Source organism: Cupressus sempervirens, chromosome 8 (assembly GCF_028749045.1).
Source record: "Cupressus sempervirens isolate cs-2001-9-10 chromosome 8, ASM2874904v1, whole genome shotgun sequence".
Classification (NCBI taxonomy): domain Eukaryota; kingdom Viridiplantae; phylum Streptophyta; class Pinopsida; order Cupressales; family Cupressaceae; genus Cupressus; species Cupressus sempervirens.
This window is the reverse complement of record NC_143125.1, coordinates 410,273,465-410,289,549: the sequence shown is the minus strand read 5'-3', so window position 1 is coordinate 410,289,549 and position 16,085 is coordinate 410,273,465. Positions and strand designations below refer to the sequence as shown.

Here is a 16,085-nt window from a genome sequence, read left to right as displayed (position 1 = left end):
TATTCAACTTTGCATATCTTCAGATTCCAGATCCTCATGGGTTCCTTCAACCTCTTGTTCTGGCAGCCCTGTCATGCGTGCTCCAAAACTGATTTTGTTGCCACTTTCGTTGATATATTATGTGACTGGGTACAATGTGCATAATAATGGCAATTTCTTGCATTGTATCCTCAGGACTTCCCCATGATTGACACTTCCGTGTATACCTCCGGCAGAAGTTTTCATCATCCAACGCGCATTTTCCAGACCTGTAGAAATATACAACATCATTAGACATAATTTCAATCAACGATGGACGACAGGAATCTTTGTAGTTTCTCATCGTGAACTCTTGGATAGTTTGCTTGTATTGTTGGTCATGATAGAAAATGATTTTAATGTCGCGAACGCTGGAACAGTGTAAAAATTAGGTGTTGCCTATCCTTATCTTTGCGGATGCGAAAATGGCCTTTGATATTAATTCTCAGTCTAAACAAAAAGCATCTGAGAGAAGTTTTTTGAAGGCAACGTTATGCTCGCTTCCAGCTTTCAAAACAACACAAATACACCTGTCAATCATGTGATGCCCAATATGCACAACATTCCAATTCATCTCCATCTACTTGACTCTCTTGACGCCATCAAAGATCAAAGGACAACAAGATTCAGATTCGCTAATCATTTATTTTGATGCTTCCCTTGGCATCATTGTATATATTAACTTTCACAGTAACAAATTGAGTAAGGAAATCGTATTCTGAGGGGCTACAACATCGATTTGATCATACTCTGTATATCCACGTGTGCATTTAACATCTCTCTCAGGCGGCATGATCGCAGGCTCTGTTCAACTATTAACTGTAACCAATGAGTGCAAGCAATGCTGTATATGAAAACGTCATTCTGTTTTTCAATGGGTACTGCTAATCTGATCAATAGGATTAATTGGGCAAACTCTGCATATGATACTGCTGTCTTGTGACAAGGATATTTCTGGACTTATTAAACTTTTCACCAATCAACATACTCAACTTTTCTTCTTCTATCTGATACTCAACATAGGAGACAATCAAAACACTATCGATAGCATCACAAATCACTCCCGTATTGCCACTAATGAGCTTCAAAACAGTGGTGATATGTTTCAGAATCATATTTTTCCTTGGTTGGATAGTATGCTTCCAGCATCATTGTTTTGAGAGGGAATGACCAAATGGGGCCTCTAAATTTTGCCAAAATTCAGGCTCCATCACTGTCGGAGGAACTCCTATTGAATTAACTATGGTGAAACTCAAGATGTTCAAAGCTAGATAGACAAAAAAATATCCTCATTGTTTAAGAGCGGATATCGCATTCTGCTTATAAGAAATACATCTGGATTGTAACGATAAAGCCCACACTTGATGCAATCAATTATATGATAAGTTGCCTACAAAAATGAAGTCCTTTGGTTTATGTCTGTAACCATTTCACCAAACTTGCCTATCACTTCGACTTAAACATCTTTTATAAGGATTGTTCTAGTCCCCTCATATGTACAACGAGTCATCTCTATGTTTCCATGTTTTGCATGTGTATATCATACCCATAGCAGTAAAATTTGGACTTGACAGTGACTCAGCAGGCCCAAATTTTTAAAAAACCTAGGCCTTGGCAAAAACTCGAGGAAATTACAGCGATAATGTAGCAAACTTATCAAACACTTGAAAATATGTAATTTATAATAAAAAATTGTCCTCATACTGCATTTGACTAGTTTTGAAAATTTGCATGGGAACAAAGATGATTTATCATTTCTGTTTCAATTTGCTCAGCCTTTATCATTTAGAATGTAAAACTCATCCATGATATTTGGCCTCAACTTATATATCATTACTATTTCAAAATCAATTTAAGATATTCCATCATGCAATATTTATCTCATTTCGCCTTAACGAGTTGATCTAATTTAGCTTTTGACTAAGTCATAGTCCCTTTGGAGTCCTTACCTTTGATTCTTAATATTTAATTTATAGGAGTAATAGATCCCTACCCTTTCTATATGTATGTTTTTAAGAGTCTATATATATAGTGCTTCTAAACCCTTGTAGGCTATATTGTTTTATTTGTGTGTGTGTGTGTATCAAATCAAACTCCTAGGAGATATTCAGTCTATTCAATAGATAAATAATAATATATTTATTTATTAACTATATACTAAGTAGCCGATCCTAAATCTAGCTCAAATTTGGGTTTCGGCAAAAAAAATTGGGATCTCGATTCCATAGGTATATAGACATTTTCAAAATGTGTGTGTATGTGTGTATTAATAGATTCCATATATGTAACATGTCAATTCTTATTCACCATTAGTTCCAGACTTCAAAGTTCAAACATGTAATGATAATAATAAGAAGTTAGATTCTCATAAAATGATAAATCCATTATTGCCAATATATGATTATATCATATTCATACTTTGTAAAAGTCTCAAAATCTCAATACATGCTGAAAATTTAAATCACAAGCCATATTCTAATGTTTCATATTTGAAAATTAAAATAGTAATCTTGCATCCAATTCCATATTCCTCTTCATCATCTTCATTAGAATCAAGGTGAAGGTTTGGTGAAAAATGCTTGAGAGATGAATGAATGACCATCAAAACCAAAACTTAATATAGTTCACTTTCAAAGAAAAATGCTACAGCTGTAGAACAAACCAAAATAGTGAAAAATGCTTGAAAGATGAATGAATGACCATCAAATGACTTTAGGAAACTTGTATCAGAGTCGAATTAGGATTTGGAATCTTTGGATGGGTCATTTTAGGGTTGAGTTTGACTTTAATATAAAAAAATATAAAAAACCTTGAAGTGGGCCCCTTTTTCCTTGCTCATAGGTTTGGATTCCCACAGATCCTTCCTAGATCCCTCTTAGTGAAGGATCCATAGAGAATTCGGACTCCATTCCGGAATCCTGCCCGGATCTGAGAGGGATCTAAGGAGAATTTGGATCCGGATCACTTTGGAATCAAGATCCAAAGCTTTCCAGATGGATCTGATAACTTAGAATATATAGAAAGACTTGTATAACAACTATTGAGTTTTCTTAGCTCATCCAGACATAAATTATTTATTCGTTATATACAAAATTCCATTTATATAATATTTAACTAAGTCCTGATTACTTCATTTGTAACATAATTAAAAATAGTTTATTCATCAGTAATTTGTAAAGCATAAAGTAATAAATGATTCATAGTCCTGCATGAGTTTTGTGTTGAGTTGATCAACCCGAAGCAAATGAAACAAAAAAACAATAAAGACTAGTTTACCACCATTGTGCTCTCATTCACACACTTGTACTCACTTTTTGCTTTCACAGGACAAAAACAATGCCAAACCTTAAAAAGACACTTTTCAAAATAAATATAGATGGGGACGAGTTTTTAGGGGAGTTTTCAGAGAAATGGTGTGGCTCTGTGTTTTTATAAAACACGGGCAGGTTTTTTGACAATTTACTCACCTGTGTGTTTGGCCTGCAAGTACTTGCAAGGTTTTTCAACTATGATCATGGGCTTTACAAAACATACTATGGGTTGAGACTCTTTGACACGTAGATTTATGACAAACATTCATATGCTGAAATGTAATCGCTTTAGGTCTCTAAGCCTTTTGGATAACTTCAGTTTCTGATTTTCTTGCAATCATTGCATTCTAAGAGACCACATTTCGATGAGGCATTTTAACATTCAGTTCACAGGCCTTATCTGTCTTTAATTCTTTAACATTCTGTCAAGTGAGTCACATGCGTTGACTATGCTTGAAATTGTTCATAAATTTGAATAAAGGCAGATGAAATATTTTGCAGAAAGATACTTCCAAATGTGTTTTAATAAATGTCCAATCCCTGTTATAGGCTGCCATAATGATGCAGGTCATGAGGATAATTGCATAATCTGAGAATTTTAGCTGTGCACCAACTGCATTTGCTTCAATATTTTGAATATGTTTAGCATCATCCAACTGAAATCCACTATCAATTATACCTTGGTGGACATCACATTTTATTCAAAGAATCTCATTCTGGCATGCACTGGTGGAATGTAGGCAAGCTTTGTGAAGTTTGGCTTTACAGCTGCCAGTTGTGTTTAACTGAGATATTTGAAAGTCTTGTCAACAGAACCATTTGCATAGATGCTGCAATCCATGCAATTCATGAAACCACATTTCTGTGGTAACTATTTTTGAGTACATGATGCATTTTTTGTAATCTTTTGCATTCGACATACAGGGAATATCAATTATTTCATGTAGTTTATCAATCCCTCCACATAAAGGTCCTACATTCATGACAAGAGTTATGAGCCAGTTTGATAATTCAGGTCTCTGATTCTCACATGGATTGCACTTTTGGTATGTTGTGGGGCTGTTTTAGGTAGCTCTTGGACAACCTTCCCATATGTAGAAGTGCTCAGTACTGCTTTGTGGTGGTCTTTTGACAGCAAAATAATTATGAACATCCATAACTCGTTACACTAGATTACTAGCAACCCTTCAGGTCTTGCATTGCTACATCCCATTTGTCTGTAGTCTGGATTCATCCTGACATGTTTGCAATTTTCAGTATGAGATTGTAATGTCCCTTTTTGGCATTGCCCTAAATCTTGCCCAAGCACCTTGTAAATATCAAGTTTGCCAACTCTCTCATTGGATGCTGAGCACTGCTCTGAGTATTATTGCTTAATGGTTCGATCTTCCTTGATTGATGCCTTGAGGTATAGGTAAGTGATGATTGATAAGTCTCCTTCAATGCTTGGAATGAATACTCCTCTGTTGGTGGAAAGGTTACTGCCCTTCATAAGGATTGAGTCATCACATTTCATTGTCAGCTTTGAGAATAGTATATTATTTCCCAAATTATTCTCCCTTGGATATCCTCCTGAAATAAAAATATCTCCCCTTTACAGCCTCCAATGTGAGGGAGAGTCACCCCTCTTCATAATGGTCACAACCTTTAACAATTACTGCCTTTCGAAAGGGTCACAACCCTTCGCCATTTCTTTCCCTTTGGAAGAGTCACTTCCTTATCTTCTTCCTATATTTTTCTTCTTCCATTAATGCTTCCTTAATTTCTTTTGCTCATCTTCTTCCTTGCTCCATATCTCCCCCTTCAAATGAATTCTTCTCCCTTTTATATCTTATGTTAGAGGGATTCACAACTCTTCATTGCATGCTTCTTGACCTCTATTAGACTTAATTATTTTTTAATTATATGATAATTTAATTTTAATTTTATATTTTATTATTATTATTAATTAATTAATAAATCCTATTTCAGAAAGGGCATATTACAGATACTGAAGTTCAGTTGTTACATAAGGGAATGGTAATTGCTCAGAGGTGTGGGAACCAGGAGAATAAAAGCATCTAGCAATTTGCATATGTGCAATTAAAATCTGCAACTTGGATAGTAGTATTTTTAAGGTGCAGGAACTGGAAGCAGGCTTAAATTTGCAAACTTCTGCAAATCTGTCCTAAAACATTGGTAGAGAATTTATGCGTCTTATGGGTTATCTGAAATCATGTGAAACTTAAACAATCTACACCATTTAGTCCAATGAATATTGTTATTTTTAACCGATTTAAGGAAATTCTTATGGTACAGTGATCAATCTAACTCTGTTTACAATCCCAGTGATCTCCATGAACAACTTTACCTTGACTCTTAAACAATCTACACCATCTAGTCCAATGAATATTGTTATTTTTAACCGATTTAAGGAAATTCTTATGGTACAATGATCAATCTAACTCTGTTTACAATTCCACTGATCTCCATGAACAACTTTACCTTGACTCTTAGCATTTAATCCAGCTCTCAAGTTTGTGATCCCTTAGTCAGACTTCAGCCTGAATTTCAACCTGACTTCACTGCCTCTACAAATGTTAATTTTCAGTTTTATGCTAATGTGGTGATTGTTGACCTTCCTCACGTATGCGGGATGTGAAAGCTTAAAGTTGTGCCACTTATTTGTAACCAAAGCTTCAAGAAACTTGTCACTTTAGCTTCTATCTTCCAATTGTACGGATTCCTTGCTATTCTTGTATGCCTCTAAATGTCACTTGAACATTTTTCACGATTTTGGAGACTGCAACATAACTGACAACAAAAAATGGCCAAAGAATGGCTCCTTTGCATGTCAGGTCCTTAATTTGTGAGTTAGATACTACTTGGCTTCACTAAGCTTACGTGGTAACATGTGGCATCTTGGTGACATGCTAGACTCTATGTGGTCTTGGGAGGCCCTTCAACTTTTGTTACAAAGATAAAGAGTCTTCTTTGGTTTGTGTGCCCTATGTGGCACCACTATCACAATTAAAGGTCTTCATGGTAATGTTGTACTCTACTCACAGTCCTCTTACCTGATCAAATCTGCACAAAAGTACAGCACAGTTCAAATCAATGACAATGAATAAAACTATCATGGGATGCAAGATTTCTTGAACCCAAGGATTATAGTGTCACAAATGAACTTTAGTGTTTGTGAGATCACTCATGAAACATTTTTTAGATCTTTGGCTGCATGCCCTGTATATGATGTAGTTGAAGGGGAATATTGAGCAAGTATGAATACATATTTTTCCTCCATGCTTCAAAAGAAATGAGAAATTGTGTTGTAGATATACATGGAAGGATTGTAGATGATAAATTGACCTCTATTGATAAGGAGATATATCAGGATTAAGCTGTGTAGTTTTGAGTTAAACTTATTGACCCCTGTTTCATGAGTAGTGGTTCACATTAACCCATCTCTCGCGAGAATGAATGGAACACTTAGCACTCATTCTATCTAGGTGATTGGTGAGTTTTGAGTTTTGATATGCTCTCTCTAAAAGAACACTAAAAAGATTCTATAGTACCAATGAATGATGATGCTTATTGAGGGCAGAACTAATATAGCTGACTGTGGAGACTCGTTAGTGCTTTTTATAGGGTGGAAGACCAGCTGGTCCCAACCCATATTTATTTATGCTTGAATGATGCTCATAGAGGTGAAGCACCGGGGCTTCCCAAGAGGTCACCCATCTTAGAATGGAATACATAGCACTCATTGCTTCTAGGTGATGCTCATAGAGGTGAAGCATTGGGACTTTCCAAGAGGTCACACATCACCTAGATTATTGGGTGTTATGTGTTCCATTCATTCTCATTTGAGATGGGTTATTGTGAACCACTACTTATGGAACATGAGTCAACGAACTTGACTCAGAAACCACACAGTTGAATCTTGATAGCAATATCACAAATTGACCTCTATTATAACAATTTTTAATGCCTAAATCAGTAAAATACTAATTCATGGGAAATAAATAGGCTTTTCAAACAACATATTTAGAGGCTCAAGGCCTAAAAGGATTACTCATGATCATTACAAAAACCTATATTAATCCAAATACATGACCAGAACCTGGATTATTCTCAATTTCAAATGAAAACGTTAATTCTTTCATAAATTTCCTTTCCAAGCAGTAATGTTAGACAATTTATATCATATATGATATTTGCAATAAAAATAATGTACAAGCTCTCATGCAAAGGGGGCCATGATCAGTACTAATATGCAATTACACAGATAATGACTTAGATTCCGTGCTGTACAGACAAATATTGAAAATAGATTTCTTGGACCAAAAATACAGTGTTAATAATTGCTGTAACACGGCCTTAAACGATAAATATTTTATGCAACCAATATAGAGGCCCAAACAAGCCTATTATTGAATTTTACCGAAACATTTTTCATATGGAATCTTGGCAGAAGCAACTTGTAACCATCTAATTTTTATTGTTAATATCAGTAGCTACCCATTCAGAGTACAATTTCAAATTTTTGCCTGCTATTCTGATCGGTAAATTTTAACTAGAATTTGCTATAATTTCAATTGAAACATCCTTTGATAACAATTTCAGTGTTATAATCCTCTGAACAAGAAACCTTTAGAATGCTCAGAGCAAGCTGGAGATGTTATCTACTTGAAGTCATCTGCGTCAACCTTAGCCTCTCTATAATACTTGCAGCTGTCTAAACCTGGCATTCCATAATGGAAATTGACAATGGGACTGATGGATAATGGTTATTAAAAATGCCTTGTCAGGAAGGAACATGTGAATACACAGACCTGAAAAGATTAAATACAAACAAGATGTCATGCTAATTTTCACTCAAAGATTCCTTTGTCATACATTGCAATTATAGCCATACTATTTTCCAATGGTAAAGAATGCACCTAATTTTATCTGTCTTTAAAGAAACTGCAACTAACCTTTCATTGATTTAGTGGCAAAATAATAAATCGAAATGGATCCACTATGCTCAGATAAGATGGCCTTTTAAAAAGTATTTTTTGTTGTACTCATGCAATCCAATTTGCTTTTAGCAATTAGCTTGCTATATATTTGCATATCTTGTGTTTGACAAAGTTTTACATTTGAGTGTAAAGCATGTGTAGTCATTTGATTCAAATTTGCCATTAATTTTTTTTTTTTCTTTCGAGAAATGTTATTCACTTCTTGTCACACCTAGAATTACTAACATTCTTGTGAAGAAGCAGTATATTTGGTATTAGGAACTGGTTTCGTGGACTCTGTCCTGTTTCTCTTACTAAGTAGACTTCTTAGTGATAGTTCTATGATCGCCTCCCAATCACATGTGTATTCCATAATACTTATCTTTCCATATTGGGGCCGAGTTTTCATTATGCGCTGTTATTGCAGATGATGTGGGCTCTTGAATATGATCCAGAAATTATTGCTTCATATCAGGAAGTAAATTCATCTTACTCTAATAGATATAGCAAAGAGAAAAGAAGAGATAAATCAAAAAGTCAATGGGGGAAGTATGAAAGACAAAGAATTGAGAATGGTTTGCAAGGTTCACTTGAGACACCTATAGCAGTGTTTCTTGCTGCAAGTGTTCTCAAGGCAAAGAGCTCAAAATTGTTGCGAGAGGCTCAAGGAATTGATGATGTTGTTAAGGTAAGTCCCTATTCATGTCCTTGACAGTTTCACCTAAAAAAGATATGGCAAAATAGCACTACCGAATCTAGCTTACAATAGATATGAACTAATTCAGAGGGAAAAATGGATGTTGATTTTTGAGATGTTCGGTTCCAAAGTTAATCCTTTTTCCGTTCTTAGTGTCAAATTTTCTAATGTTTCTTACGAAGCATTGAAATGTTTACTTCTTTATTAATGTTTTGCATACCAATCAGATTTTGAATGATTTAAATGGCAATCTTGATGCGAAAAAGGCCTGCACAGGTGCATTGCGACTTCATAAAAAATATTTGCGTAAGGTAAATTCTAAGATGCTAAGTAGTTTTCAGATACTCATGCTTAGTTGGCAGTGATCTATTTCGACCATGAAAACCAAAATTTGACACACCTCTAATATTTTTTCTGCAGGTAAAGAACAATAATTAGCTAATGCGACGGGGAATTGCTTGGAAATGCCGAAACTGCCCTTGTGCGTCTGTATTATAGTCAATACATCTCATTCTTTGGTTTTTTCACTATCTCGGACTTGTAGGAGTGCGTATTTGATTGGCCGTATCAAAGAAAAATCAATTCAAATACGCTTAAACACACTCTATCGCACAAGGGTCTTTTTATAGCTGGCGTGTTTGCAATATCAAAGTGTAATGTTGGCATTATCTGTTGACGTGAGGCATTGATTTGTGTATGACCTGGAATAAGGTTTCTAAACCACTTGATTGGCCATTCAAAAAATCTCAATATATTGATTATGTTATTAGTCCCTGCCTATATACATAGCCAGGGAACTTTTATGTTTTTGTTTGCCCCACAATGCAAAAGATTAAGGTTTCAAAAACAAAAATTTAATAAATAAAAAATATAATCTGTTTCCTAATTTCGGATTGGTCAAACCAAATTTCCTGGGTTTATGTCCATTTCGGTGGTCTCTGACTGCAAGGTATGGAAAGCATTAACGGGCATTAAATATACTGATGCACAAAACAGCCGAAGAATTTTTTTAAAAAGCGAGAGCACATTGTAACCGTCGTATACCAAAAGAATGAGAGTATAGAACTTCACGCAGTTACAAGGAGAACACGTTTTTAAAGTCTCATGTCCTTGTTCTTAAATAAAAGTAGCAGAATGGTTATTTATTATAATCCTAAAGCTATCTAAGGAAGTCCAAGTTTTGCATTGATTTTCAAAACTATAATATAAAGTTCCATTAGTAAACATTTTAGCTTCTAATCCTTTATCGTTATCGTTATTCCTTGTAAATAGTCAGTTGCAAAAGGAGCGAGACAAACAAAATAAAAAGATCCCTAAAGAAATGACCGGCCACCATAAGAAATATACATTGAATAATTGAATTAGGCTTATTATTATTTTTATTTTCATTACATTATGTTATTTAAAAAAAATAGTTTTCACTTATATTTAAATTATTAAAATTTGTATTGCAAACTGAAATGTAAGTGTAAAAATTAATAAAATTAATATAAGTTAACAGTGTAGTTCAAATTTTAAAAACTAATAATTAAACAAAATAATCTTGTTTCAATTCAAATTGTTTCAAAAAAAATAAACAATTTGAACTATAACTATATCTCTGTAAAAATGATATTTATTTTACGAAGTCTAATTTTTTATATTTTCTTCAGACATTTTACTATAAAAAATAATATAGATAAATATATTAAAAATGTTATCCGTTGAATCTATAAATTCAAACATTAACTCATTTAAAAAATAATATAAAACCTTTTTCATTAAAAAAAAAAGTACTATAATTTTGAATACTTACTTATAAATTAATTTTTAACAAATAAAATATACTTTTACTTTAAACATTAAAATTACAAAATTATTATTTTACTTCTACTTTAAAAAATTGCAAAGAACATTAAAATAATTTTCACCTTACTCTTTTGACAATAGGTAGAGACTCTTGTGTAGTGCTTGCCCCTAAGTCGCATTTCATTCATCCTTGCCAAACTCTTTTAGGCCAATTTTATGTTTGATGATTAGTATTATTATTTTAGAGATTATCAGATGTTGTTTTACACTCAGTTTATTATATGATGAGATTACTTGGTACTCCATATTTCATGCATGTATGATAATTATTCAATGTTTTCAGTTATCGATGATGATTAGTTAGATGGTTTATTATCACATGTTCTTTCTTATGGATACTTACTCCATACTGCATGTGTATGGTGTGCGTGTTTGTTTTCTTTATGTATGGTGTTTTTGATGTGGTTAAGGAAGGGAGTCGTAGTCACCTGCTAGTCGAGATCTACACGATGCACCACTTCTTGCCATTATTTGTTTAGCTTAGAATATTGTGTTTGTACATGCGTGGATTTTATGCAGATTGCAAGTACAGGGTATCGACTTCCCTGAATTGCCAGGATGAGCATACCCTATCGCATTATCTCAATGGTAAGAGAGGGGAGATAAACTCTTAAGTCCAAATCCTAAATCTTTTAGCCAATTGTCCTAATTGATAATTAGGACAAGTATTATAGTTAAGTACCCTCCGACTGCATCAAATGATGTAATTTCGTGATTATAACCCTTTTGTTTGATTTAGTATGTGTTTTTCTATGATGGGTTTTCATATGTAACTTTATGAGTCCTTGATGTATTTTTTATTAATTAAGTCTAATTAAAAAGATTAATTAATGATTTAATTTAATAGAAAATTATTATGATATTTTAATATTTAATTATATTTAATTAATTAAGAAATTAATTAAATAAAAAGAATTGAATTTTGAGATAAAATAGAACATGATAATATTTATTTAATTTAATAATAATATATCTAGAGTTCATTTTTAAATAAATGCTAAAAATTATTGTTATTTAAATTAATTAAATATTTTATCAATTAATTTCTAAAATAAATTAAAAGTTGAAAGATATTAAATTATTAAAGTTTCTAGATCGCATGATGTGAGCTTGAGTTGGAAATAAAATAAATAATTTAAAAGATAAATAAGTAAAAATAATAATGTTATTTTAATTTCATAAAGTGTGCATGGAATTAAAAGTAATAAAGATTAAAAAAAAAAGTCGAGTGGAATATTAAATAAAGTTATTTAATAATTCATTTAAGGTGCATTAAAAGAGAAAGCAAAGAATTAATAAAAGTTAATTTTGAGTTAACTCAGTTGAGCAAAGAGTCCTCTCGGGTCAACGCACAATTAGTGCCCCAATTTGAGGAGAAAACTCCTTATCACACCTTTGGGGTTCATTTTTGAAAAAAAAATATGAATTTGGACGGCGAATTTGGGGGAAAGAATTTTTGGAGACAAGAATTTTGGGAGACAATTTTTGGAAGGGAATTTTAGAAAGAGAATTATAGGAAAGATATCGAAGAGAAGCAAATCCTCTCACAGTTTTCGGGGACTTCGTATTAGCATCAGGACTAGGTAGGGTCTTGTGCTTTGATCACTGGTTAAATTATGCAATATGAGATTCTTGTCTTCTTCATGATTGTTAAAATCAAGTCTCCGGGTTTCATTGCATGAATCTCTTGTTCTTTGGTCCTGTATCTACGATAGGGTATTGTTAAAATATGTTTAGAAGAAAAATAAATTAGTTAGGAACCATCATCTTCTAGCTTAAAGAAAATACGATTGAATTTGGGAGGAATTGAATTTTAAAAATAATAATAATAATAAAATAAATTCTAAAGTAAAAATTTAGATAGTTGATAATATCTTCTCTATCAGAATAAGGATGAAAAAAATACGTATATATAAATTATTATATCAATTGAGAATTTTATTGTATTTAAATTTTATAATTGATAAAGGATTTTAATAGAACTAATTTAATTAGAATCGATTTAAAAAAATAAATAAAATGAATTACATAGCTTATTCAATTTGAAAGGAGATTGTATTTAATTATACATGTTTGGAAGGGGCGTTGGTTTTAAATTTGTTAAACAAAAATATATATATATATTAAAATAATAATAATATATATAACACTCTTTAGAAAATGTTTTTTTTAAAGGAAGTTTTAATAAGTTTTTTTTAAAAAAAAAACAAAATTTTATAATTAATACTCTACGTCTATACCATTCGCAGTGTACCTGTGAAGGTACAGGGGCCGCACGACTTTTAAGCCTGCGACATCCTTTTTAAAAAGGGCCGCAAGGCTTTATTTGGCCGACGGGCCCTAAACGCATATAGGTAAAATTTCTTGTTTTATTATTATTAATAATGTTATATTATGTGGTATTAAAATAAATTTATTAATATTGTTTTTAATAATAGTTATTTAAATAAGTATTAAATTAATTAATATTAAATTTAATATAGTTTATTTTAATTTAGTTATTAATAATTTTTATTAAATAGTATGTTAATTATTAAGTAATTAATAATAAATAAAATATTAATATAGTTGTAGGTTATAATTAAATTTACTAATAGATTTAAATTATAATGATTAATTAAATGTTAATCATCTAGTTATTTTATAAATAACTAATCATTAGCCTTATTAAATTTGATTTAATTGACTTTAAATATAAATGGGGTAAATTTATATGTTATTTAAAAAGAAGAATGGGTTAATTGAAAGGGGTGAACTACGAGACTTATTTACTTGGAACATACATTTAATTAGAAACATGAACCTTACCTTTAATTCAACTGTATGCTTTCATATCAAATTTAGACTTTGAACTGTACTATTTAGTTTGTATTATCTATGCTTTGGGAGTTTTGGGTGGTTCTAGAGTGTTGACCAGTTTAGGTTGTTACCAGAGGCTTGGGAGTTCTGTGAATGTGATGTTATGATGATTTGGTCTCGATCTTTCTTAACCCAACCATGGTAATGTGATAGAGTGTTGTATGATATGGATGTTTTTACTAGTTGTTATTGCTTTCCAGTTTCCTTTTGAGAAGCTGATGGTGTATGTATTTGAGTTACCCGACTTAACCATTTTTGAGTCATCGATCAATTGTACTTGAGTTGCTTTCCAGTCGCCTTGATGGGATTGAAGTGTTTTTGCTATGCTCTTGATGATGTCATGTTGTGACATGTGTGACTTGACCATTTTGGAGTCTTCGATTAGTATTGTGATTTATTATTGGGATACTTTCTAGTTGCTTGTTAGAGAACCTTTGAATAATGTGATTTATCATGGATGCCTTTAGTTGCTGATAGAGAACTGTTGTGATCATCATGATTATTATTTGATGCTTATCAGTTGCTCGTGGAGAACTGATGTGATTATTGTGGATTATATTTATGATGCTTTCAGTCGCTTGTATAGGACTGAGGTGATTTTATTTGTGCTGTCATGAGCCTAGGGTAGATTATTTTTGTGTAGTGTCGGGAAGTGGCTTGCAATGAGGGACGAGAGACCCGAAGTGGCTCTAGGGATGACTCATTGTAAGTTAGTTGTTTTAATAAGTGAAAACATCTCACCTAAATATTGACTTAAATGAACCTAATAAGATAACTGTATGTTCTCTCCCATGCCTTGAGTGCTAGTATAGACTAAGATGGGGTAGAGAGAACGCTTGGTTGTGACCTTGCATTCCATAGTATGCCTCGTCAGTACGAGAGGATACTAATGGTCGTAGGATTACTGGGGACCCGAGATTCTTGAGGGAGTGCTCGGGTAACTTCCAATGTGATTCATGTGATGACACTTTCCCGCTTGCATACTAGATTCCCTACATGTCTTTGTGGTGCCTCTGGGTCTAGATGTTGATCTATGTGTTGGAACCTTTGAGTTAGTATACTTCTAGGATTTCCTAGACTTAGAGAGTATTTGTGATTATGTGATTTGATATCCTATATGAGACTTGAGACTATCTCCTCAACGCGGTGGGAGTGGACCATTTAGGTTCTACGCGGTCGGGTGGTAGTGCTTTTCACTCTTACCATTTGAGATTCGTCCATTGCTACCATGGCTGGAGCTTCTTGGGATGCTTGTTCATCATGTTTTGGTGATGTGTTCTACTTTGGAGGATCATCTTATGCTTTATTCTTGCATGTTAGAATTCTTTATGCGTATGTGGTAGCATGTTAGATTCCTTTATGCATATAATGTAGTATGTTTTAGGAGTGATGTCCCTATTACTATACTATCGATGATCTCTTCGGTGACTTGGGATGTTATGCGTGGGGGATGGCTAGGGCCCACGATGGTCTAATGATGCTATTGACGGTTGGGAGGAACCACACACTTAGATTAGTTGTGTTTTATGATAGATGGATAGTTGTATTTCATGTTGGATGTTTATATCTTTTATGATGGATGGATGTATCATGTATGGTATATGGTTTCATTTATTTTACTGTACTTTGTATCATGGATTCTTGGAGGATGATGTATCTTTATTTCTACTTAACTATATTCTTTTAGCCTTTCATACCCTGTGACATGTACAGTGGATGATTGAGCATTCCGAATTAATTTGCCAAGAAGCATTTGGAACAAATGTATATTAAATGGACATTGAACTTTCTTATTATTCGTTCATGTGGATGTGGTAGTTGTTAGACTTAGAATTAATTAAATTTAAATGTGACTCAACGTCTTGGGATCCTTAAGGAATGTAACTTGTTATGTATGTTTGTTGATAATTACATGTTATTGCTTCCGCTACTATGTGTTTGATGTGTATGTTATACATTCTTACTTTAAAAAAAAAAAAAAATGTTTAGCAAACTTAGTAAAAGTCTAGGTTAATTCTTTTGGATCCCTTGGCGGGGCGTTACATATGGTATCAGAGCCCAAGTTTCTACATTGGGAGCTCTGGGTATATTGGAACGCCACTAGTGTTAACTAGTTGAACAAGAATGAAAACTTTAAACTATTATGTGTATCTCTTTCAAACTGAAACTTGAAACTAGTTGAATTGAAACATGATGTAAACCATTAATTGCATATTTTTTCATACTTCAACACTTAGACTTCAAAACTGAAATTATACTTAAACTGAAATTATAGGCAAACTGAAAATTGAAACTATCTTGTTTGCAAAATATGTGTCTTTTATCTATGTGTTTCAGTAATATGTTTCATGGTTATTATAGCATCTTGTG

At 32.9% G+C, this 16,085-nt stretch overlaps 1 protein-coding gene across 1 annotated transcript in view; it reads left to right on the top strand.

Annotated features, from left to right (window-relative positions):
* LOC149543009 (Ypt/Rab-GAP domain of gyp1p superfamily protein) overlaps nucleotides 1-9,894 on the top strand; it is a 175,483-nt gene extending 165,589 nt beyond the window's left edge. Inside the window, exons 10-12 of the mRNA XM_089797940.1 lie at nucleotides 8,739-8,999; nucleotides 9,236-9,319; nucleotides 9,429-9,894. Coding sequence (XP_089654066.1) covers nucleotides 8,739-8,999; nucleotides 9,236-9,319; nucleotides 9,429-9,446 — 363 coding nt within the window. The 3' untranslated portion in view covers nucleotides 9,447-9,894. The remainder of the gene's footprint in view (nucleotides 1-8,738; nucleotides 9,000-9,235; nucleotides 9,320-9,428) is intronic.
* Nucleotides 9,895-16,085: the final 6,191 nt, after the last annotated feature.